The sequence below is a fragment of the Physeter macrocephalus genome, chromosome 7 (genome assembly GCF_002837175.3).
Source record: "Physeter macrocephalus isolate SW-GA chromosome 7, ASM283717v5, whole genome shotgun sequence".
NCBI classification, from domain to species: Eukaryota; Metazoa; Chordata; class Mammalia; order Artiodactyla; family Physeteridae; genus Physeter; species Physeter macrocephalus.
The window spans coordinates 60272547-60299708 of record NC_041220.1 but is presented as its reverse complement, the minus strand read 5'-3'; the positions used below and the strand labels follow the sequence as shown (position 1 = coordinate 60299708).

At 36.9% G+C, this 27162-nt stretch overlaps 1 protein-coding gene across 2 annotated transcripts in view; it reads left to right on the top strand.

Annotated features, from left to right (window-relative positions):
* PTPN13 (protein tyrosine phosphatase non-receptor type 13) overlaps window positions 1-27162 on the top strand; it is a 220118-nt gene that overhangs the window by 37450 nt on the left and 155506 nt on the right. For both annotated transcript variants that reach the window (XM_007115680.4, XM_007115673.4), the window contains exon 2: window positions 8769-8888. In XM_007115680.4, the coding sequence (XP_007115742.2) occupies window positions 8774-8888 (115 nt within the window). In that variant the 5' untranslated portion in view covers window positions 8769-8773. The remainder of the gene's footprint in view (window positions 1-8768; window positions 8889-27162) is intronic.

Genomic DNA, 27162 nt, shown 5'->3' with positions numbered 1-27162 from the left:
AGACTCGTATCAAAACCCTATCAGTGAGTGGCAAGTGACAATTAAGCTGCATCTTACAGAGTAGACTGGACATAAGCAACACACTTCGGGTGTCACTGTCTCCCATCAGACCGCTGTGGCTCACGGGCCGAGTTGCTCCGCGGCATTTGGGATCTTCCCAGAGCAGGGCTCGAACCCATGTCCCCTGCATTGGCAGGCAGATTCTCAACCACTGCTCCACCAGGGAAGCCCACTCTGAGCCATTTTAATCTAGATTTCTTGAAGAAGAGCAACCATAAGTATTCTAAAGCAATGATCTTAACAAAAGTCAGTGGGTGGGGAGGAGGAGTGATGTAGAAAGACAATACTCAAAACCGAAGTTCTGTCAATACCATTACATTGTTTTCTGTTAGTACCTCACAGTTGGTGAGGAAAAATATAACACATGTGAAATTAGGGATTTTCCCCTCCATTTACTTTTCTCCTGAGTTTAAATGATACAGAGAAAGATTAAAGAATTCCAGAATTTTTCTTCTGGTTTTTTGAAGCTGTCTTTTGAAAAGCAGGGAATAGGCATATATGATTTCTATTTAGATAAGTAGTTGACCTGAGCCAGAGGCCCAGAAAGGCAATTTAGACTTGTGTTTGTTTTAGTTTCTCTTCTCTCACTGGTAAAAGTATAACAGAAAAGTTGACAAATATTAAGCATTGCTCCAACTTCAATAAAGATATTTGTTCACATGCTATTTTCTACCTTGAGGCAACGTTCAATTAAAATTTCACTGACTTTTATCTCTTTTTTTCCTTCAAATCCCAATTCTTTCTTAGGCTTTTCTAACTATACTAGACAATATTTTTTCTCTACTACTTATCTGTACTTACCCTCCTAATGGAAAAGAAATATTAGTGTTTTTTTTTTTAATTAGGGAGATTAGCTTTTAGTCTTCAAGAGCTCTAATAGTGCTTTTATTTCTACTTTGTATACATCTGTCTTGATGTTGACCATTTTTGGATCAACAGATAAAAGGTAGAAATAATTTCACATTATTTAAAATGTCCTGTAATTATTGTAATTATCATTTCAGTTTTAAATGCTTTAGGAAATTAGAAGTTAAGAGAAAAGACATGGCTATCTTGAATAATGGTTTTTAAAAAATGATTGTGTTATCAAGCTACACATTCTAACTTTAGTAACATAAATTACATGGCATCTTAGATATGCTTTGGCTGTTTAAGGAGGGAAGATTTCAGACCTTTGCCATGTATTTTGATTTCTTTAGTCTTATAGATTTTTATTTTAATGGGAGAAATTAACTTTTAGAAAACTTTTTTTCTTTTTAAAGCGTATGTTACCTCATGTTGGGGCTTCACAGGACAAAGAAAAGGAATGCTGTCTGGCTTTGATCAGGTTTAGTTTGTTTGTTTTCTCTTTTTAACAGCTTTATTGAGGAATAATTGACATATAATAAGCTGTACATATTGTGTACAACTGGATGAGTTTTGACATATGTATGCACCTGCGAACCATCATCACAGTCAAGATAACGAACATATCCATTATCCCCAAATGTTTTCTCATGCCCCCTTGTAATCAACTCCCATCTGCCTCTCCATAGGTCAATGCCATCCTCAGGCAACTGAGCTATTTTTTGTAACTGTATTTGGCATTTTTTATAATTTTGTACAAATGTAATCATAAAGTATATACTCTCTCTCTCTCTCTCTTTTTTTTGATCTAACTTCCTTTACTCAGTATAATTATTTTGAGATTCATGTTGTTGCATGTATCAATAATAGTTCATTCCTTTTATTGCTGACTAATATTCCATTGTGAGAATATACTAAAATCAGTTTATCCATTCACTTGTTGATAGACATTTGCTTGTTTCCAGTTTTTGGACGTTACATATAAAGCTGATACGAACATTTGTATATGTCTTTTTTTTAAGAAATGGAAAATTTTATTTGAGCCAAATTTGAGGATTATAACCTGGGAGGAGCATCTCAGAAAGCTCTGAGAAGTGTTCCCTGTATGAGTCTTTGTGTAGATATAAGCTTTAATTTCTTTTGGGTAAATACTTAGAAGTGGAATGGCAAGATCATCTGGTAGGCTTATATTTAACTTTTTATGAAACTCAGTTTCCCAAAGGGTACGATTTTACATTCCCATTAGTAATGTATGAGCGTTTTAGTTCCTCCACATCCTTGACTACACTTAGGATGGTGAGTCTTTTACATTTTAGTAATTCTGATAGCTATGTGGCAGTATCTCATTTTAATTTTCATTTTCCTAACGACTGTTGAAGTTGAGCATCTTTTCACGTGCTCATTTGCTATCCATGTGTTTTCTTTAATGAAATACCTATTCAACTCTTTTACCCATTTGATAAAAAAATTTTGCATTGTTTGTTTTCCTGTTACTGAGTTTTGACAGTACTTTATATATTCTGGATATAAATCCTTTATCAGTTATGTGATCTGTAAATATTTTTCTTTAGTTTGTGGCTTTTTATTCTTTGAGCAGTTATTTTCAAAGAGCAGAGGTTTTAATTTTGATGAAGTCTTAACCGTTTTTTAATTTTATGGTTCACACATTTGATGTTGTATCTAAGAAAAATTTGTGTCATCCAGGATCACAATGGTTTTCTAACTTAAAAAAAAAAATGGTATCCAAGGTATTCCTGTATATAGAAAAGCTTACTGAAAATTATTTTTAAATGAATATTCTTATTAAATTACAAATTCTAAAACCTAGTTCTTAAGTTTCTAAGGTCAATTATTTTACTTGTAGAAAAGATTGATAGTCACTTTTAAGGGACCTTTTGATTGAGTGTATAATCCCATTGTTCAAACTTTATTAATTAAAATCCTTTAACTGTTTTAAACTGCATTCATACAATTAAAAGTTGACTTCTTTGTGCTTCCACTGCAGGGGGCACAGGTTCAATCCCTGGTCAGGGGAACCAAGATCCCACATGCTGTGTGGTACGGCTAAAAAAAAAAAATCTTCCTGAGTACTTAAATAAGTCTCTAATGAATGAAGACTTATAAGTATGCTAAGACTTAAGTTCTCTTATATGTTCCAGTGGTATTTCATACAAGCCTGAACTCATTTTCTCAATTACATTATTTAAATTGGAATCACAAGGCAAATCTGTTATTCTAACTGACCTATTTCTCTTAAACTTTATAAACAGCTAAAATACCAAATATGTACAGATTCTTTAACTTAAAAAAATACTAATATATGGGCTTGCTTCTCTTAAACTTTTATAAAATTCATTGTAAATCATCCCGGGTTAAAGATGCTTGTAATTTTGGGGATTGCTTTCCCAACTCATTATGATTTCTTAATGACCAGAGATGTCTTTAGCCAGGATGATGAGTGTGTCTTTGCCCCAGACTCGTGGCACACATAGAGCTCTATTTTATAGTTGCTTTGTTCTTGAAACAGGGTACTCTTATAGTCCTATTTCTTTAGAATCTATTTTAACATTCCTAATTCATTAGTCTCCCCGCAGATGGGTCATGGTATCACTTGATTGGATTCAGTTAAACTGTTTACTGTTTCCTTCTTTTTGGAATCACTTTTGTGTGCTTCCTATTTTCGAGTGCCACAAATCCTTCAGGATTAAAATGACATCTGTTAGAATCCTTTTGTGTTTTTATCTGACTCTGTGGGCACAGTTTTAAGGTCATGACAATAATACCTATGTTAACCAAAAACATAATAATGATTCTGGTTTTGTAATATAATTATTCTTATTTGAAAGTCTTTCCAAAAGCGTAGTTATCATGTACCCTACCACTTTCAAGGAAATAAAAGTGAATAATATGGTTATGTTTATTGTAAAGCAGGACCTTATTGACAGTAAAATAATGCCAGTCATATATCTACACTCCAAGTTATCTAGTACTGTGTCTAAAGGAAACAACTGAAGTAATAAACTGTAGAATTTTCATAACTGTTCCCTCATTTAATGGTTGAATTCAAGCTTTTTTATTTTTTTCTCCACTTCCTTTTTGTTGCATCTCTCTTCCATTTCTGCATTTCTTTTGTTCCCTTCTCTTTCCTTTCAGATCTGCTGATCTGGAGAGCTGTAGTAAAGGTGAATAAAAATAGCAGAGAGAGAGATGATGATAGGCAATTACCAAACTTGGTGATGGTAGACAATTTATAAGGTATAGGTATGTTGTTACCTGTTTGAATTTTAGAAAGCTGCTTTAACATTACATTGTCTTGAGATTGGGTGGTTAGGGGGTTGAGGCAGTTTTTAAAAATCTTAAACCTCTTTTCTAGCAAAGTTATGCATATAAAATGTCTAATCTCTTCTGTTAGCTAGATGATGTTGCTTTTAAAAACAGATGTTCCGTCTATGTTTTGGTGGTCTAACAAGTTCCAACCAGAGATGCGTAGAGATCCTACACTAAGTAGGAAAAAAAATGTTTTAAATAAAAATTAAAAGAGGATTAATAACATAAATCAGACCTGACTGAATCAAGCAATAGAAGTGTAATTAGTAATCTTTATAGACAGAACAATCAAGTGCGGAAAAAATTCTATTGTGTTGAAGTTACTTTTACTTTTTCATTTTCTTACTTAAAGGAAAAATTTATTTTAAAAACCAATCTCTTTAAAAATAAGTGAAAACCAGTATCTTAAGATTTAACACTTTTTGTGTGTGAATGTAGCATTTGCTTTATAATAGATAATCATAAGCATCTTACTGTGCCCATCACTTTTCTTTCTTTCTGCCCTCCTTCTTTCCCTCCCCCCTTCCCTCCCTCCTTCCTTTCTATCTCTCTTTCTCTTTTCCTTCTTTCTCCTTCATGTGGGAAAGTTATTCTCTTGCCTCTATAAGAAAACTCAAGTCCAAAATTCTCTCCTTATTCTTTGACAGTAATAACTACAATCACGTTTCAAATACAATGTCAATTCCATAAATAAAAGTGCCTAGTCAATATATTAAGCACCATTTCAGTCTTCATTCAAAACTAAAACGCTTCCTTTCCCCAGCTAGGATTAACAGTAAGTACGAGGCAGTGTGGTTGGCTTCTCTTTTTATTGCTTACCTCTTCCATTTGCAAGTTGCTATATTGGACTGCTTCAGGATTTAAACTGGTGGCAGGAAGAAAGGTAGAGAAGCAAACAATTTTTTACCTGACTCTTGTTATAACATGGCTTCACTGTCTTTGAGCTTGTTATATGCTTAAGGCTGACCCTTTCTTTTGTGTGTACTTTTATGGGTTCTTCAGAGTCCTTCACTGGAACTATACTTCCTGTGATACTTCAAAAAATTTTTCCTCCCACTAGCCAACACCTAATTATTCTTCCTCCTCCTCCTCTTCTCCCTCCCCTCGTACTTCCTCTTCTTCCCCCTCCAGCTCCCCTCACTTCCTCCTCTTTCTGGTTAGTACTGTGGTAACCTCAGGAGGTACTTTGGGGAGAATTTTTTTAACAGCTTTATTGAGATATACTTAACATACCATAAAATTTACCCTTTTAAAATATACCTTTAGAGCAGGGGTCCCTAACCCCTAGCCACGGTAGCGGTCTGTGACCTGTTAGGAACCGGGCCACACAGCAGGAGGTGAGCAGCTGGGCGAGCGGGTGAAGCTTCATCTGTATTTACAGCTGCTCCCCATCGCTCTCATTACCGCCTGAGATCCGCCTCCTGTCATATCATCGGCAGCGTTAGATTCTCATAGGAGTGCGAACCTTACTGTGAACTGCGTGTGTGAAGGATCTAGGTTGTGCGCTCCTTATGAGAATCTAATGCCCGATGATCTGAGGCGGAGCTGAGGGGGTGATGCTAGTGCTGGGGAGCGGCTGCAGATACAGATTATCATTTGCAGAGGGTTTGACTGCACAGAGACCATAATAAATCAGTCGCTTGCAGACTCGTATCAAAACCCTATCAGTGAGTGGCAAGTGACAATTAAGCTGCATCTTACAGAGTAGACTGGACATAAGCAACACACTTCGGGTGTCACTGTCTCCCATCAGACCGCAGATGGGACCATCTAGTTGCAGGAAAACAAGCTCAGGGCTCCCACTGATTCTGCATTATGGTGAGTTGTATAATGATTTCATTAAATATTACAGTATAATAATAGAGGTAAAATGCACAATAAATGTGCTGTGCTTGAATCGTCCTGAACCACCCCCCACCCCCCACCCCCGGTCCGTGGAAATGAACCACCCCCCAGCCCCCACCCCCGGTCCGTGGAAAAACTGTCTTCCACAAAACTGGTCCCTGGTGCCAAAAAGGTTGGGGACCACTGCTTTAGAGTTCTGCTACCATCACCACAATCTAAATTTGGGGACATTTTCACCTTCTGGGTAAGATTTCATTAACTCCAGGCTGTGTGGCCCTGCTCCTTGCCCACCTTACCCTCTGCCCCCGCCCAACCAATGGAAGAGTAGCTAGCTCCCAGTACAGCATGCTTCCTCACTCCAACTCTCTGTTTGCCCTCTCCTCCCTTTGGCTGCTGCCTCAGAGTGATAGTCAAAGACTTTAGATCCCTAAAGTATCAGACATGAGTCTGTGGTGTCCTCCCTAAATTCCAGGGAATATATACCAAGCACTTTAAGGCACCTTCCCACACCCCTCCTGCTTTGGAGGAGGCGTGAAAATCAGTACAACTCTCTTCAAAGAAACTCTCCTGATGCAATTTTCTCCCTACTCTTTATACCCTGTGTGTAGGCTTTAGAGCTGTCTAACCGGTTCTCATCTCATTCACATTACTTCCGAAATTTGCTACAGAGTAGTCTTTCTCACAAGTCACTTTGGTATCTGATTGCTAATAGTATCTTCTGTTAAAACTTCCAATTTAACATAGTGTTTTGTGTAGAAGATTACTCAGATATTTTTCAGAAAGGAATGAAACTTCTATTTTTTTTAATTTAATAACTGGGCTATTACAGTGTTATCATATAATAAAGTACATGAGAAACTTAGAGAGTTGGGGGGAGCGGTCTGAATAATAATCTCTTCTTGTACAAGCTAAATAAAAACCCCTTTGGCTTTTTCAAAGCAATATCTTATATCATCCCTTTTAACTACCACATTCTGCATTTAAGTAGACACCCCTCAAGGCAGACTCTAAGAATAAAATGCCATAGTAGACATTTGAAAAGGAAAGTAACAGGACAAGCCTGCCCTCATTTGTAGAGCTGTAGTTGCTTTTTTTTTCCATCTGTGTTAAAGTACCATAAATGTAAATTAAAAGAAAATATTAGCTTTTCTTTTAATTAAATATTGTTAGCTGACTAAACAAAATCGACTTTTATCTGAAAGAGATGTTTTTATAGGTTAATTTTAAAATTTAATGAAGGATATAATTACAGAAAATAAGTATTTAACATTTTCTTCCCCTTCTAGTTTCTTTTCCAAACCCACTGCTTCTGCCTATATATATATTATTCTTAAATTAGTTTGGTTAATGTAAAAATCTTAGTAATCACTACAAAGAGCAATTTTCTTTTCAAGGAGGGTCAATTTAGGAAAATTTATATAGGAGGATTTTGACTAGCTGCATTTCCCTCTTCCAAAATGTAAATAGGATTATTGATCCCCATAGAAAACCTTAAATTTTATCAATATATCACCTACTTAATTGAATGCTTTAAAAAAAAAAAAAGCTGACCCTACAGAAATGTCACCAGAGGCACCTTTCTGACTTTATTTTTTATTATTATTATTTTTAAAAAATAAATTTATTTATTTATTTTTGGCTGCATTGGGTCTTTGTTGCGGCAGGCGGGCTTCCTCTAGTTGTCGGGGGGGCGGGGGCTACTCTTCATTGCGGTACGCGGGCTTCTCATTGTGGTGGCTTCTCTTGTTGTGGAGCATGAGCTCTAGGGCGCGCAGGCTTCCGTAGTTGTGGCACACAGGCTCAGTAGTTGTGGCTCGCAGGCTCTAGAGCACAGGCTCAGTTGTTGTGGCGCACGGGCTTAGTTGCTCCGTGGCATGTGGGATCTTCCCGGACCAGGGCTCGAACCCGTGTCCCCCGCATTGGCAGGTGGATTCTTAACCACTGCGCCACCAGGGAAGTACCCTGACTTTTTATTAATTCAACTTCAATAGCGTCTTAGATTACAAAGCGTGTTTACATGCATAACTTCTTTCTTTGTCATAGCCACCTCAAAATGGCATTATTGTTACTATTATTATTATTCCTATGTCACAGATGGGAAATTGAAGTTTAGAGGTAAAATGACTTTCCCAGGGGCAAATGGTAAGTTGGCAGCAAAGCTGGGTCTCGAAATAGTTAATTTCATTCAGTGCAAAATTTATAGTTATAGTGTATATATAGAAATGTAGAAATGAATTAGTGAATGGAAAAAATGTGTTCCATCTTATTCCCAACTTCTTCCACCATGGCTGTAGGGTCTCCTCTCTATTCTTTTTACCTAGGATGAATAGAATGAAACCTGGAAATTCAGTCTGGCTGCTTTGATTTAATTACCTGTACTTTGGTGTCTCTGGTACCCTGAGGTCTCTGTCTTTTCCCATGAAGTAGTCACCACCGCTATGGCTATTCTCCAATTCTGTCTCTGAAGTTGACCCTATTGGGCTAGGGCAAGTGGTTGTTTTGAGAGTTCTTTAACTCCTTTACCCTCTGTGACTTTAAGCTGTAGGACTATATTATATTTATATTGAAGGCCATATTGAGAACTCAGGTGGACAGGGACCTCATAGTCTCATTACTAATGCAGAACTTTCACTACTGCAAGTGCAGTAAAGTGGCTGATTTGTAGACCATCTGTTACCCTTGTTTCCTAGGTAATATGCATGTGACACTAGCTGAGGCCCTGGAGGTTCGGGGTGGACCACTGCAGGAGGAAGAGATATGGGCTGTATTAAATCAGAGTGCCGAAAGTCTCCAAGAATTATTCAGAAAAGGTAAGGCCTTTTGCGTGCGTGTGGGGAGGTGGGGGTAGCTGAAAAGCAGCTAGGGTGGCAGACTATAGAAAGGAATGCTTTCTCTTATCTCTCTTAGGGCTGAAAAAGCTCTGATCTTGTCTGCCTTCATTGGAACATCTTCTGTGTGTCTGATATTGTGCTAGGCACTGAAAATATAATGGTGATCAAAAGCAAAAACGTTCCCTGTCTTTCTGGAGCTTACAGTCCAGTGTGAAAGATAGCTATTAATAAAATATTTATGTAAACAATGCAATCATGACAAGGGCTACCAGGGAGGTGAATCAGTTGACTCTGTGAGAACCCATAGTAGGAGGATTTGATCTGGTGAAGAGGATGGAAAAGAAGTCTTCCCTGTATAAGTCTCCCCTGAGCTAAGACCTGAAAAAGAAGAGAAGTTAACCAGGTAAGAGGGAGGGAAAAACATTCCTGGCAGAGAAAATTATATGCACATCCCTGGGATAATGCAAACTGAACAACTAGTTTGGTGCTTTCCTGCAAAGGTGGTTACCTGGTCCAAATGGTTGTGTAGCATTTTGGAGCTAGAAAAGTTAGAGAATCAGTCACCCTTTGGTTGTCTAAAAACATTTGCTATCATGCTGAAAGCTCCACATGAGGATGGTGTTTGCTATTCATACCACATGTCGAACACCTATTTAGCATAGTAAAGAAACCACACTTCATCTAAAGGAAGAATTAAACTTTAAAATTGATTTGAATTAATTAATCAAGCACAATAAGCATGACAGAAATAGGGGAGGATTTGAGGGTAGTAAGAGTTCTCAAAGTGGGTCCCTGGATGAGTAGCGCCAGTATCACCTAAAACCTTGTTAGAAATGCAGACACTTAGGCCCACCCTAGACCCACTGAATAAGAAACCCTAGGGGTGGAGCAGCAATTTGTGTTTTAACAGGTCTTTAAGGATATTCTGATGCATTTTAAAGTTTGAGAACCATTATACAATTGAATTGCTGAAGACCAGGAGCCATGGGAACCTTTTGGAAGCTGTAGAGGTGACCACTGATTAAGGAAAGTCTAGAGCACAGGGGAAGAGTGGGGATAGATGGTAGTGTTTTGGTGTTGCTGCTGTTTTCTAATCCGGAGGCAGAAACCTAGATATTTGAAGATCTTTGATTAGAGTTAGGATTAATTTAAAGAAAACTTACTCATTTTATCTAATGCCACTTATCTAAAATCTAGTTATTTTAAGTAGACCTTGTTGTTTTATTTGCTTCATTTTAATTTTTCAGAGAATTTTCAGAAAGTATAGGCACTCTGGAGTACAGAACAGGTAGCCATGCTGCAGAGGTGTTGTTGAAGGAAGGATATGTTGGTGGCATTACTCAGTTAATTAACAACAGTCAATATTTAAAAAGCATCTCCTTGTGAGGTGTTGTGTGGAAGATGCCAGTAAGTAGAAGGTGTCACAGTTGCTTGCCCTTAAGGGATACACTCAGATCAGTCAGATGCATATGAAAATTTTACTACTTCAAAACAGTGTGCCAGGTGTGTGAGAGAAACAGTAAGTGCTAGGGATGTTCAGAGGAGGGAGAGATAATATGCTAATATTATCTTCATTATGCTAATAGCGAGATCACTGCCCTGGCCATGACTCATAGAATATAAAGCGTTTCGCACACTGTGAGTACCTAAGTGTTTTCCTTCTTTCAAATTTTGTAATGTTAACAGAGATCGAATGTCTGAATGTTAAGTCCTTGTCATTGAGATGGAATTATTGCATAACATATTGGCACATTACAATAAAGAGATTTCCTGGGTGTGTTCATAAAATTAATTGTGAGGCAGCTATATCTTAAACACTGTCCAGTGGGAGCTGGTTACCATAGGCCTTCAGTCCAGTTCACAGCCTAACATCAGTAATATAGAGAAATTGAATTTGGGTTCTTTGGCAGTCGAGATTACCAACTATCGTGATTGCCAATTGGAAATTTCTATTTATTTGGAGGAAACTCAGGCTTATTTTATTTAGTTTACCTAAAATCTATGGTTTTTCATTCCTTTTATTTGATAGCACAATGTCTTTTTGCCACAAGTGCTTCTCCTGACTATTTTAACAAACTGAAATAACTATTTTGTTTGCTTATTTTGTGGATGAAAGGTGTTGGTCTTGGTTCTCTAGTACATACCCTTATGAGTAACACTAGGAGTGTTATGGGGAAAACAGCAGGTAAAATACAGTGATTTTCTTTGTCTTTCCGTGTCTGTTACAAAAATCTTTTGGTTCTTATGTATGTTTTTTTTTCCCTTATCGTCTTGAACTTGTATGTTGTTCCTGTGTCTGTTTCAGTGCAAATTGACATTCCTATAAATAGAAGGCTGGAAGTAAGCATTTCTACTAGGGGATTGTTGAGCACAGATCAAGAAAATTATCTATTTTTTCATCTTTTTGAGGCTCCTAGTAATTTAAGTCTTTTTTAAAGACAAAATTGTGGTTAGTATTCATAGAATAATGACACCTAAGCATGACCTTGTTGAAAGACATCATTTTCAAATGAATTTCTCTTCAGAGACGAAGAAAAGTGAAAGTTTAAAAAATATGATTCCAAACATTTAGATGATGGTGATGATGATACGTCGTTCTCCTTTTGTTATAAGTTCCTTAGTGTTACTGTCTTGTGAATATTAAAACGCGATTGGTGTGATTACTTTTTAGAATTTTTGAGATTTTTGTCGTGGCCTTGCACATGGTTTAGTTTTGTAATATTCTGTGGGAATTTGAAAAGAATGTGGGTTTTTTTTAATTTCTGAGGTATAACTTAAGCTTGTTAATGTTTGTGCTTTAAAATTTTTTTCTGTATCCTTATTACTTTGTATACTTGCTCTGTCAGATTCTTAGGGATAGTTTAAATTTTTTACTATAATGATGTCTTTGTCTGTCTTCTTACTACTGTCATGTGTTTGTGCTATTTTATGATACATATAATGGCTAATGACTAATTTAAATGGACTGGATCTTCTCTTACTATAAAGTAAGCCCTTCCCCCCCCCCTTTTTAGTACTCATTGCCTTAAATTCTGTCCCTTTGTTCTTTTTTTTTTTTTTTTTTTTTTTTTTTTGTGGTACGCGGGCCTTTCACTGCTTGGCCTCTCCCGTTGCGGAGCACGGGCTCCGGACGCACAGGCTCAGCGGCCATGGCTCACGGGCCCAGGCGGCATGTGGGATCCCCCCGGACCGGGGCACGAACCCGCGTCCCCTGCATTGGCAGGCGGACTCTCAATCACTGCGCCACCAGGGAAGCCCCTGTCCCTTTGTTCTTAATATTGCCACCTCTGCTTCCTTGCCATTTACCTAGTATATTTTTTATACTTCCTTAATTTTCAAATCATCTGTATTGTAATTTAGATATCTCTTTTAAATAGTAGATAGCTGGATTTTACTTTTTTACCTCACTAAGGAGATGGCTATTCTTTAATTAGGAAATTAAACGTGGCCATTGAAATAAAAGTTCTGGAGGAATTTCATTAAGAGTCTTCTCGTATCATGACTTCTAACTATATGTTTCTCAGTCCCTCTTATTAACTGATTGGGAAAGTGTAGCTGATGTCCAAAAATGTATACACACTTAAGATTTTAGCTTTTACATCATGGATGAACTCATGCAGGGGCTCAGTGGTCCTGGATAATAAAAAAACAATGCTATTCTCACGTGCATTCTGGATAATCTTTAGAAATGAAATTATTGCTGCCTTGGAAAATTTAGCTTACAATTATATTAGTTGCCCAAAACAGTGATTTCTTTTTTTAAGTTATGAAACTGTTGCTCTTGGCAGAAAACTGATCTTTTGACTCCGTGGGATTTTAAGGTATTAGAATGGTTGATTGGTTGTTGCTAAAATTGCCTCTTCATAACTAATCAGAGGAAAAGACCCAATCTTCCTTACTTAGGTAAAGATATAAATCCCATAAAAATTCCTTTATGTATACTCATTTCTGATTCCCTGTTTAATAAATAAAACAATATTTAATGAAATTAGTAAATTAAACAGTTAAAAAATAATAGAATAAAGCATTTTGGTAAATAGAAGTGCTAAAAAACAATCAAGATTCATTGTCAAAATAAAAACATTCAAAGAGTTACTAGCAAGTGTCCTTGGAAAATTGAGAAGACGTTGCGTTTCTTAATGTTTTTGGAAAACAGATTTGTATAAGGTTGCAGAGAGCAGGGCATATAGAATCTGTATTTTATTATAAACACTTGCTTATTATATGCATGAGTGAAAACAACAAATTACTACAGATAGCTGGGTAAATATCAAATAAACTTCTCTGCTCTTCCCTCCTTGAAAAATGTTTAAAAATTAGAATTTGTAGGTACCTGTTTAAAAAAACAATCTTACTAGAGAATGAATGATCTATTATTTTATCAGCAAAATTAAATGAAAGAGTAAGTTCTTTTTTTGTTTTGTAGAATTGCTTTCATTGAATAAATACTTTCAGGGAAATTCCCTTGCTACTGAAAGGAAAAAATATATAAGAAATATATAACCTCAGAACCCCACACACATATATGTTTTCATTATCTCCTCAAGCTGGAAAGATCTTAATCCATTTCACTGAACTAATCATTTTTAGAGATAAGGAAACAAGGCCCAACTTAAGTGACTTATAAGAATTAATGTTAGCAGAGCAGAAATAATATAACTATTTTAAAGTCATGAGCAGTACCTTTTTAGAGCTATAGAATCACTTTATATATACAGGACAATAAAGTTTTAAAATTGATTGCTCTCCTATGAGCATAGCAGCAAGATGTTTAAAAAAACCAGTATCAGGTGACAAAAGTGACATTGCTTCAGATTCTACACATATTAAGAGTAATAATGGAAAATTGTGAACAAAGTTCTTGAAAAAATTCAACCATTTACATGGACACTTTAAAAGACACAAACTACCAAAGCTCATTCAAGAAAAAGTAGACTACCTAAGTTGCCCTATATCTACTAAGATGATTGAATATATATTTTTTGGTTTTTTTTTTTTTTTTTTTTTTTTTTTTTTTTTGTGGTATGCGGGCCTCCCTCTGCTGTGGCCTCTCCCCTTGCGGGGGACAGGCTCCGGACACGCAGGCTCAGCGGCCATGGCTCACGGGCCCAGCCGCTCCGCGGCATGCGGGATCCTCCCAGGCCGGGGCGCGAACCCGGTTCCCCTGCATCGGCAGGCGGACGCGCAACCACTGCGCCACCAGGGAAGCCCTGAATATATATTTTTTAATGTGCCACAAAGAAAACTTCAGGCCCATATTGCTTCACTAGGGAATTCTGAAATTTTAAGGAAGAAATAATAACAATACTGTACCAAACATTTGAAGAAAATTGAAGAGGAGGAAATACTTCCCAACTCTTTCTGTGAAGCTAAAATTACTGTAATATTAAGACCAGACAAAGACACTAGAGAAGATAAAACAATAAACCAATATACTTTATGCACATAGATGCAAAAATTCTTAACAAAATTTTAACAAATTGTGTCTAACAGTATATAAAAATTATAATACATCATGATCAAGTAGACCTCAGGAATACAAGATTGGTTTAACATTCAGAAATCAATCATTATAATTCACCATATTTACATGATTTGCAAATATTTTTCTCCCAACCTGTGACTTCTCCTTTCATTCTCCTAATAATGTGTTAAGAGCAGTAGATGTTTTAAACTCTGATGAAGACACTTTATCATTTTTTCTTTTATGAATCATGCATTCAATATCATATCTAAGAAATCTTTGTAGCTCAGGGTTACAATGATTGTCTCCTATGCTTTCTTCTAGAACTTTTGCACGTTTAGGAATCAAATTTTTTTTCTGCATCTACTGCAATGAATGTATGGTTTTGCTTCTTTAGTGTGTAATAAAAAAATAAAGAAATAAAGAAGTAAAAGCAAAAGTAAACAAATGGGGCCTAATCAAATAATTATAAGCTTTTGCACAGCAAAGGAAACCATAAACGAAATGAAAAGACAACCTACAGACTGAGAGAAAATATTTGCAAAAGATGTGACCAACAAGGGCTTAATTTCCAAAATATACAAACAGCTTATACAGCTCAATATCAAAAAGCAGACAACCCAATCAAAAAATGGGCAGCAGACCTAAATAGACATTTCTCCAAAGAAGACATACAGATAGCCAATAGACACATGAAAAGATGCTCAACATTGCTAATTATTAGAGAAATGCAAATCAAAACTGCAATGAGGTACCACCTCACACCAGTCAGAATGACCATCATCAAAAACTCTGTAAATAACAAATGCTGGAAAGGGTGTGTAGAGCAGGGAACCCTCTACACTGTTGGTGGGAATGTAAATTGGTACAGTCACTATGGAAAACAGTATGGAGGTTCCTTAAAAAACTAAAAAGAGAGTTGTCATATGATCTAGCAATCCTACTCCTGAGCATATGTCTGGAGAAAACTCTAATTCAAAAAGATACATGCACTCCAATGTTCGTTGCAGCATTATTTACAATAGCGAAGACATGGAAGCAACCTAAATGTCCTTGGACAGAGTAATGGATAAAGAAGTTGTGGTACATATAAACAATGGAATATTACTCAGCTATAAAAAATAATGAAATAATGCCATTTGCAGCTACATGGATGGACCTAGAGATTATCATAATAAGTGAAGTAAGTCAGAAAGAGAAAGACAAATACCATATGATATCACTTATATGTGGAAACTAAAATATGACACAAACCTATCCACAAAACAGAACAGACTCACAGACATAGAGAACAGACTTGTAGTTGCCAAAAGGGAGGGTTGGATGGGGAGTTTGGGGCTAGCAGATGCCAACTATTATATATAGGATGGATAAACAAGGTCCTACTGTATAGCACAGGGAACTATCTTGTAATAAACCATATATATATGGTATGTGGTACCCCAGAAACTAACATAACATTGTAAATCAACTATACTTCAATAAAAAATAAATAAAATAAAATAAATTTAAAATTCATTTCCTCACTTATCTTAGCCACATTTCAAGTTCTTTCTTAAAAGCCATATGTGGCTAGTGGCTACTAAAATGTTCAGTTAGAATTTACTGTCCTCCTAAACTGTGTTTCAAGAAAAACATCAGTTTTGGATGAAAAATACATTTTCAGTGTATTTACCATCAACAAACCCTTATTGAGGAAATTACTAAAAGATGTATTTCTGGAAGAAGGAAATTTAACTCAGAAGGAAGAAGAAACCTTCAAAAAGGAATGAAAGCAAAAGAATTAGTCAACTTGATGGTAAATCTAAATAAGCATTGGCTGTATAAAATATCGATAATAATGATGTCAAATTTAAAATTATAAATAAAATAATAAGACTTAGACTGGGATAGATGACAGGAGTAAAACAGCTTAAGGGTTTGGTTCTATTCATGAGAATGGTAGGTTTCTTGACTTTAGAATTTGCGTAGTCAAATATCCTTAAAGTTTGTAATAGTAATCACAAAACAATAAGAAAATGTAAAACTTCCAATCTGGTGGAACCAAAGGAGATAAGTAACTCAATGCGTGAAAAAGGAGACAAAGCACTGAACTTCAAATTGACTTACTAGTTGTTTTGTTTTGGTTTAAGCCTTTATAAGAAATATGGAAAGTTTTTGTGGATTAAAAGCTTTCGAGTAAATCTTTGTATAGTCTGTGCAGCTTTTAAAGACCAAATCCTAACTAGTCTCTTTATATTACATTCCTAATTGTTTACAATAGTAATTTTCTTGATTAACAGGGTGTATTAGTTGTCTTTGACATGCTACATCTTGCCCTGCCTACATAAGGCCAGAATTAACAGGTCCTTCAAGTTAAATGTGTTTAAACCAGGTAAAGTTACCCCATATGTTCCCTGGAAACAAACTATAAAACATGAAATTAATTTAATATCTAACATTCTTATAATGAATAATGTGGGTTGTTTAACAAGTGTATGAAGCACTTGTAGTAAACCGCCCCTCCCCTACAACTATTGTCAGTATACCGTGTTTTGATTTGAAATTCTTTTGGCTCTAGATGTGACATATAGGCCATTTTATAAATTTAAAGAGTCATACGTTTAGAGGGGAAAGTAGCTACAGGTCATGCTCTCTAGCCCCATCTTTGCTGACAAATGTAATTTTACTGTATTTATTGTTTTAATTTAATACTTACAGGAATTTTTTTAAATGAGGTATCATATATATAGTAAAGAGCATTATTGTACTGCCTGATAAATTTTATAAATGTGCACACTCATATAACCACTGCCTAGATCATTTCTAATACCTGGGAAGGCTTCTCTCCTGCTTCCTCCTAATCAATTCTTGGTTACCAAGAATAATCATTATTATGAGATATCACATAAATAAGTTTTTAAACAATCTTTAAACGTCATATAAATAGAATCATACAATGTGAACTCTTTTGTGTCTGACTTCTTTTGTTCAACATTCTGACGGAGATTTTTCCATATTATGTAACTAAGCTTTTTTTTTTTTTTTTTTTAATTTATTTATTTATTTGGTTGCACCAGGTCTTGGTTGCAGCAGGCAGGGTCCTTAGTTGTGGCATTCGAACTCTTAGTTGCAGCATGCATGTGGGATCTAGTTCCCTGACCAGGGAGTGAACCCGGGCCCCCTGCATTGCGAGCAGAGTCTTAACCACTGTGCCACCAGGGAAGTCCCACTAAGCTTTTTAAAGAAAACATTTTGCAATTCTCATGTTTCTTTTCTCAAATATAGAAATTAGAAGGGGGCTTTATGCTTTGTATCATTTAGTAACAGGTTAAGGTTTTTCTTGGGGTGATGTGTGTCAGTCATGATTAACATTTTTACAAGAAATATATCGTTATATTTCTTTTTGAAAAATAGAATAGTTTACCATTCAAATAAGCCCCCTCCTTCCTTTTCCCTTTGAGAAGGAAATTTTCTTTAAGATGTAAAATAGGAGGATGGTAATCTGAAGAGCAGCAGAGAATAGCATTAGTGAGCACAAAAATGTTTTTCATAAGCAGCTACAGATCATGGTTATGTGGAAGCATGTCATCATAAATCAAGCCATTTTCTTTCTGGAATACTATTTCCTTCCTCTGCAAACTGAAAATATACACTAATCTTCATTGACCTTTTCATCTAGTTCCTCAAAAATGAAATAAATGACAGTCACCCTTGATATTATTGGTTTTTCAGTCTTTGTATAAATTCCAGGTCCTTCAAAGTGAAAAGAAGTTGGTGAGTTCACTTTTAAAATTTTGTGTTCTTTTTTTCCCCAGCTTTATGCAGGTAGCAAGGGTGGAAGAAGATCTCCTTTAACCTGAAACTTTGTCTGTATTGGGGCGGGGGGAAACCCCAAACCTGCTGCTTTATAAAGGGCCTTTACTGTAAAAGTTATTTCTATTGCTTATTACCTCAGTTATAATTTATTTTGTCTGGCAAAATATAATGTGGCAGTTGTGTGATCTACAGGGGCTGTCATGAAGTTGTTAGGTGGCAACAGAAACGCCAGTGCTTTAAGAAGCTTAGCACTTGGTTCCAAGATTGCTTAGACAAAATTGTTAAACTAGCAATAAAATCAAGTTTTTAAATAGACTTTACCATTCCAGATTAACATTTTTGCAACTGCTTGAATAGAATACTCAAATAAGATATGATTTGTGCATTTTAAGAAAGAAACCACCTTCAAGCAAATTTGTCTGTTGGAAGTCTATAGCCTAAAATACGATAGACGTAAGAAACAGTTTTGCTCTCAAAGTTTAGGCCCTCCTTGGGGAAATAAAAAATTGGTATTAATCCCAGGGTGTTTTCCACATACTGGTTGTATGCTTAATACCACATTGACATATCAGGGTAGAAGAGATCAAAGGTGCTCACCTCAAGGTTTGAAGAGATACAATGTAGATATTCATTGGATTTAAGAAAGTGTCAGAAAAGAAGCAAAGTGCATTGGAAGTTCATTTGCAGTTTGCTTTTTCCTTTGGGAACAAGATAGAAAAAAAAGCCAAATAAAGATAATTTTATCAGCTGCATAAGGGAATTCATTTCTAAATGCAGTCAATGATATCCTCAGTTTGGTGCCATTTATTCAGCTTCCCTCTTATAGAGAAGAGCTGTTTAGGTCTCCCTTCTAGTCTAAAATTATTTCTGGTAGTCATTCTGCCTTTCTAATACAAAATGACTTTATTATAATTTGATAAAATAGTTTATTGTAACACTTTCTGGCTTACCATATCTCTTATTAAATGCCTCATTCATGACTTTATAAAGTGAAAAAAATTTTTTAAGCTTTAAGGAAGGATTTAAAGCCATACATATTCCATCTCATGATATCCTTAGTATTAGTTAATTGACATAGAGATGGAGCAAGTACAAGGTCAAGATGCAGCTTAATTGAGCTATGATACTATTTTATTGCCCCTGATAAGGGCATTGGTTCCTGTTTGTGTGTTGGGTAGATTGCTCTGCCCATCTGAATCCCCAGGGAGCTTTTTTTTTTAAATATACAATTTGATAAGTCTTTTTAAAATAAATAAATAAATTAGGCTGTGCTGGGTCTTCATTGCTGCACGTTGTTGTGGTGTGAGGGCTTCTCATTGTGGTGGCTTCTCTTGTTGCGGAGCACGGTCTCTAGGCATGGGCTTCAGTAGTTGCAGCATGCAGGTCCCAGAGTGTGCGGGCTTCAGTAGTGGCGGCACATGGTCTTAGTTGCCCCGTGGCATGTGGGATCTTCCTGGACCAGAGATCAAGCCCGTGTCCCCTGCATTGGCAGGTGGATTCTTAACCACTGAACCACCAGGGAAGTCCCCCAGGAAGCTTTTAGAAAATACTGTATAGAATCCTATGCCCTGTCTCCAGAATTCACATAAAAATCCTGTGAGTTAGGAGACAGGAGGACTCTGCTTTCTCATTTACCCCTAAGCCCTCAAAATCAGATACTTTGTAAATAAGTTTGTATTAGTATTCCAGGTAAAAAAGCTGACACTTCCTTTGAATCATACTTGAAAATGTAACTACAAGTAATAAAGATTGGTGAATAAAAAGAAGATCCAGAATATTCCCTCAGTGAATAATTTAGAGTTCCTGGTGTTCGAAAGTTGAAACAAAACTTTTTCTTCATAATAGAGATTCAAAATAAAATTTTTTTGTGACCAGCAGAATGTAAATTGGTAAGTTATTGTCATAGATCAGGGCAGAGGACATCTTTAAAAGGTGTGGACTGGTGGTCTAGAGTTAGCATTGTAAACAAATTCATTTTTTTCAAGTATTGCAATTACCTTATCATAATGATGTTGTACTTGATCTTTAGGAAATTCATATTTCCTATTCTTAAACCACTTATATTCTAGAAGAAATGTGTGAAAACAGAGTTACAGAAGCATTTTGTTTAGTATTTTGTCATATAATTTTGAGGTGTGCAGTTTTTATTGATGGAGGTAAAGAACATTGGTGGGAAAGGTGAACACTAAAGAAAAATCAGAGAGGAGGAACTTAATATGCTAAAGGAACAAAATGGGCAGTTTCTTCAGAATATGATAATAACGGAAGGAAGAAATATTTCTACAAGTGTTTTTTTTAATGCTGATCAGGTGGCCAAGGAGGTTTGCTGAAAAGGAGGGCAAAGGCTAAGAGACCTGCTGCCTTCTATCCATATTGTCCAGGTATTTAAACCCTATTGCTTTTAATAATCATAACGAATTTAGTTTTACTAATATAGATTACATACATATATCACTTTTGTTAAACTCAGATCTCATTAGCATTTTGTTACGAAGATGCATGGTTTGGAATTACCTCAAGAGTCTTGCAAGTACATAACAAAACTACTAAAAGCCTAATTGATGTGTAAGTCATACCAAGATTCCAGTGGTTGTGGTTTGGATAGGTGGCTTGCTTGTGTTTAGTGTTTAAAAAAAAGAAAAAGAAAAGAATGTGTGTGTTTGTGTGATTAAATGTCATTAGTAAGAGATAAAAATGTCTTTTCCTGTTCTAGTGAAGAAAAGCTCATATATATCAATTTAGACTGACGAGTTTGCATAATTTTGTGTTACCATAATGCTCTAAATTCTATTACAAATAAAAATTTCTAAAACTGTATGTTCTTACTATAGTTGATATGTGTGCATTCAGATAATTTTTTATTAACATGAATCTAATAATTCATGTTATACCTGAAGATAATGACTAGGTACAGTAAAACCAATTTCACATGTGTAGTTAGTTACTCAGCAAGTACAAAGTTCCTTGCTTGTAAAATTTTAAACTAATTTTTCTAAGTTTGGGATCTATGCTAACTAGAAATGCCATGCAATAAATAGAACACTTATAGAAGATATATTCCCCAAAGAATTAAAGAAAAAAACAGTATTTTAGGATACTTTGTATCTTAAATCATCTGTATTTCTAGTATGACTTTTAGGTAAGAGATGCCCCCCAAATCCCTAAAGATCTAAAATAGAGCAATTTGAGAAGTTTGTTATTCTGAAACAGTACTAGTTATGTATGTATGGTATGTTCCTTGTCTTCCATTGTGGGGGGAAAAAGCTAAATAGGTGATTGAAGATGAACTTAAGTGAGACTTTTCTTAGATATACTGTCTGCATCTGGTATCTTCAGAGTTTTATTAAATAATAATAGCTACTACTTTTTTTTTTTCTTTTTTTTTGGGCTGTGTTGGGTCTTCGTTGCTGTTTGAGCAGGCTTTCTCTAGTTGAGGCGAGTGGGGGGCTACTCTTCATTGCGGTGCGCGGGCTTCGTTCTCACTGCGGTGGCTTCTCTTGTGGAGAACGGGCTCTAGGTGTGCAAGCTTCAGTAGTTGCAGCACGTGGGCTCAGTAGTTGTGGCTTGCAGGCTCTAGAGCGCAGGTTCAGTAGTTGTGGCGCATGGGCTTAGTTGCTCCATGGCATGTGGGATCTTCCCGGCCCAGGGCTCGAACCCGTGTCCACTGCATTGGCAGGCGGATTCCTAACCACTGCGCCACCAGGGAAGTCCCAATAGCTACTACTTTTGTATTGCATTTTCTGTGTGCGAGAAACAGTTCTAAGTGCTTTTTGCATTAATCCCCACAGCAGCCTTATCTATTCAGATGAGGAAACTGAGGCACAGAGAGGCCAAGTAACTTATTTAAGATCACAGTGTAAGTGACAAATGTCAAACCTAGGATCTGAACCCAGGGATTCTGGCTTTAGTCCTAACCATTACACCTTACTGCCTCTCTTATTAAATGAGACTATATACTAAATTAATGAAGTCAGATAATAAGAGGAATGATATGAAGCTGACAGTTTGTCTTATATATTTTTAAATCTCCTAGTTTAGAGATTTGGATGCTTAGCAAAGTTTGGGACATACTATATCAGAACATAAGTTCTTGAGGACCAAAGGCTTATAGGAGTTTATTAAATGCTGTTGAATGATTGGCTACATCAAGAAAATTTACATGATGTAAAATGTCTTTGAAGAGATGATCATTATCAATTTATATTATACAGATGTCTTTTTTTTCATTAATGTTTTTAAATTTATTATTTTATTTTATTTTTAGCTGCATTGGGTATTCATTGCTATGTGTGGGCTTTCTGCGGTTGCTGCAAGCAGGGGCTACTTTTCGTTGTGGTGCACGGGCTTCTCGTGGTGGTGGCTTTTCTTGTTGCAGAGCACAGGCTCTAGGCACGCGGGCTTCAGTAGTTGCAGCACGCGGGCCCTACAGTTGCAGTGCGTGGGCTCAGTAGTTGTGGTGTGCGGGCTTTAGGGCACACAGGCTTCAGTAGTTGTGGCACACGGGCTCAGTAATTGTGGCTCACGGGCTCTAGAGTGCAGGCTCAGTAGTTGTGGTGCATGGGCTTAAGTTGCTCTGTGGCATGTCGGATCTTCCGGGACCAGGGATCGAACCCGTGTCCCCTGCACTGGCAGGCGGATTCTTAACCACTGCACCACCAGGGAAGTCCCTATATAGATGTCTTAATTCCAATTGTAATACATAATTTTAATTTCAAAAAGGGGTTGCTATTCTGTTGTTTCATATTAGAGAAACTGAAGTTTTAAAAGTTAGTAACAAAATTTATGAGGAAATAATAAATTTTTAATTGGGAATCAATTTGGAGCATAGACTGTAATTTCCCATGAATCTTTTTTTTTTTTTTTTTGGAGTATAGTTGATTTACTAATCTTGTGTTAGTTTCAGGTGTACAGCAAAGTGATTCAGTTATACATGCACATATATTCATTCTTTTTTAGATTCCTTTGTCATATAGGTTACTGCAAAATATTGAATAGAGTTCCCTGTGCTATACAGTAGGCCCTTGTTGGTTATCTATCATATATAGTTGTGTGTGTGTGTGTGTGTGTGTGTGTGTGTGTGTGTGTTCAACCCAGGCTTCTGATTTATCCCTCCCCACCATGTTTCCCCTTCAGTAACCATATGTTTCTTTTTTTTTTTTTTTTTTTTTTTTTGTGGTATGCGGGCCTCCCTCTGCTGCGGCCTCTCCCGTTGCGGAGGACAGGCTCCGGACGCGCAGGCTCAGCGGCCATGGCTCACGGGCCCAGCCGCTCCGCGGCACGTGGGATCCTCCCAGACCGGGGCGCGAACCCGGTTCCCCTGCATCGGCAGGCGGACGCGCAACCAATGCGCCACCAGGGAAGCCCTTTTTTGATATCTATAAGTCTGTTTCTGTTTTGTAAATAAGTTCATTTGTTTGTTTTTTTTACTTAGATTCCACACAAGTGATATCATTTGGTATTTGTCTTTGTCTGAGTTACTTCACTTAGTATGAGAATCTGTAGGTCCATCCATGTTGCTGTGAATGGCATTATTTCATTCTTTTTTATGGTTGACTAATATTACTTTGTGTATATATATATATATATATATATATATATATATATATACTACATCTGCTTTATCCATTCCTCTGTCCAAGGACATTTAGGTTGCTTCCATGTCTTGGCTATTGTAAATAGTGCTGCAGTGAACACTGGGGTGCATGCATCCTTTCAGATTATGGTTTTCTATGGATATATGCCCAGGAGTGGGATTGCTGGATCATATGGTAGTTCTATAAGGAACCTCCATACTGTTCTCCGTAGTGGTTGTACCAATTGACAGTCCCACCAACAGTGTAGGAGGAGGATTTCCTTTTCTCCACACCCTCTACAGCATTTATTGTCTATAGACTTTTTTAAAAGAAATTAATTTATTTATTTTGGCTGTGTTGGGGTCCTTGTTGCTTTCTCTAGTTGCGGCAAGCGGGGGCTACTCTTCATTGCAGTGTGCAGGCTTCTCATTGCGGTGGCTTCTCTTGCTGCAGAGCACGGGCTCTAGGCGCGTGGGCTTCAGTAATTGCAGCACACGGGCCCAGTAGTTGTGTCTCACGGGCTCTAGAGCACAGGCTCAGTAGTTGTGGCACACAGGCTTAGTTGCTCCGTGGCATGTGGGATCTTCCCAGACCAGAGATCGAACCCATGTTCCCTGCACTGGCAGGCGGATTCTCAACCACTGCGCCACCAGGGAAGCCTCTGTCTATAGACTTTTTGATGATTGATGGCCATTCTGACTGGTATGAGGTGATACCTCGCTGTAGTTTTGATTTGCATTTCTCTGATAATTAGTGATGTTAAGCATCTTTTCATGTGCTTTTTGGCCATTTGTATGTTTTCTTTGGAGAAATGTCTATTTAGATCTTCTGCCCATTTTTTTTTTTTTGATTGGGTTGTTTGTTTTTTTGACACAGATCTGCATGAGCTGTTTGTATATTTTGGAGACTAATTCCTTGTCGCTTGCTTAATTTGCAACTATTTACTCCCATTCTGTGGGCCATCTTTTCATTTTGTTTATGGTTTCCTTTGCTGTGCAGAAGCATTTAAATTTAATTAGGTCCCATTTGTTTATTTTTATATTCATTACTGTAGGAGGTGGATCACAAAAAATATTGCTGTGATTTATGTCAAAAAGTGTTCTGCCTATGTTTTCCTCTAAGAGTTTTACAGTAAGCAGCCTTATATTTAGCTCTTTGATCCATTTGGAGTTTATTTTTGTGTGTGGTGTTAGAGAGTATTCTAATTCCATTCTTTTACGTGTACCTGTCCAGTTTTCCCAGCACCACTTATTGAAGAGACTGTTTTTTCTCCATTATGTATTCTTGCCCCCTTTGTCATAGATTAATTGACAATGGGTATGTGAGTTTATTGCTGAGCTTTTTGTCCTGTTCCATTGATTTATATTTCTGCTTTTGCATCATCTGTATCATGATGTTTTGATTGCTGTAGCTTTGTAGTATAGTCTGAAGTCAGGGAGTCTGATTTCTCCAACTCTGTGTTTCTTTCTGAGGATTGCTTTGGCTATTTGGGGTCTTTGTGTTTCCATGTAAATTTTAGAATTTTTTGTTCTAGTTGTGTGAAAAATGCCATTGGTAATTTGATAGGGATTGCACTGAATCTGTAGATTGCCTTAGATAGTATAGTCATTTTGACAATATTGGGTCTTCCAATATAAGAACATGGTATATCCTTGCATCTGTTGGTGTCATCTCCAATTTCTTTCATCAGCATTTTATAGTTTTCAGAGTAGAAGTCTTTTGTCTCCATAGATAGGTTTATTCCTCAGTATTTTATTCTTTTTGATGCGATGGTAAATGGGATTATTTCCTTAATTTCTCCTTCTGACCTTTTGTTATTAGTATGTAGGAATACAAGAGATTTTTGTGTATTAATTTTGTATCCTGCAACTTTACCGAATTTATTGTTGAGCTCTTAGTTTTCTGGTAGCATCTTTAGGATTTTCTTTGTATAGTACCATGTCATCTGCAAATATTTGACAGTTTTACTTCCAATTTGTATTCCTTTTATTTCTTTCTTTTTTTTTTTTTTTTTTTTTTTTTTTTTTTTGCGGTATGTGGGCCTCTCACTGTTGTGGCCTCTCCCCCGTTGTGGAGCACAGGCTCCAGACGCGCAGGCTCAGTGGCCATGGCTCACGGGCCCAGCTGCTCCGCGGCATGTGGGATCCTCCCAGACTGGGGCACGAACCCATGTCCCCTGCATCGGCAGGCGGACTCTCAACTGCTGCACCACCAGGGAAGCCCTATTTCTTTCTTTTTAATTTATTTTTATTTATTTATTTTTGGCTGTGTTGGGCCTTTGTTGCTGCATGCAGGCTTTCTCTAGTTGCGGTGAGCAGGGGCTACTCTTCGTTGCAGTGCACAGACTTCTCATTGCAATGGCTTCTCTTGTTGCGGAGTACTGGCTCTAAGCATGGGGGCTTCAGTAGTTGTGGCTCACAGGCTCTAGAGCGCAGGCTCAGTAGTTATGGCACATGGGCTTAGTTGCTTCACAGCATGTGGGAGCTTCCTGGACCAGGGCTCGAACCCGTGTCCCCTGCATTGGCGGGCGGATTCTTAACCACTGCAACACCAGGCAAGTCCTCCTTTTATTTCTTTTCCTTCTATGATTGCCGTGGCAAGGACTTCCAAAACTGTGTTGAATAAAAGTGGTGGCGATGGACGTCCTTGCCTTGTTCCTGATCTTAGAGGGAATGCTTTCAGCTTTTCACTGTTGAGAATGATGTTAGCTGTGGGTTTGTCATATATGCCTTTTATTATGTTGGAGTAAGTTCCCTCTATTCCCACTTTCTGGAGACCTTTTATCATAAATTGGTGTTGAATTTTGTCAGAAGCTTTTTCTATATGTATTGAGATGATCATATGGTTTTTATTCTTCAGTTTGTTACTGTGTTGTATCACACTGATTTGCAGGTTTTGAAGAATCCTTGCATCTCTAGGATAAATCCTACTTGATCATGGTGTATGATCCTTTTAATGTATTGTTGGATTTGGTTTGCTAGTATTTTGTTGAGTATTTTTGCATCTATGTTCATCAGTGATATTGACCCGTAATTTTCTTTTTTTGTGGTATCTTTTTCTGGTTTTGGTATCATGGTGATGGTGGCCTCATAGAATGGGCCTGGCAGTGTTCCTTCCTCTGCAATTTTTTGAAAGTTTGAGAAGGACAGGTGTTAGCTCTTCTTTAAATGTTTGATAGAATTCACCTGTGAAGCCATCTGGTCCTGGACTTTTATTTGTTGGGAGTTTTTAAATTATAGTTTCAATTTCAGTACTTGTGATTGGTCTGTTCATATTTTCTATTTCTTCCTTTGGAAGAAAGGAAGGTTGGAAGGTTGTATCTTTCTAAGAATTTGTCCATTTCTTCTTGGTTGTCCATTTCATTGGCATATAGTTGTTTGTAGCAGTCTCTTATGATCCTTTGTATTTCTGTGGTGTC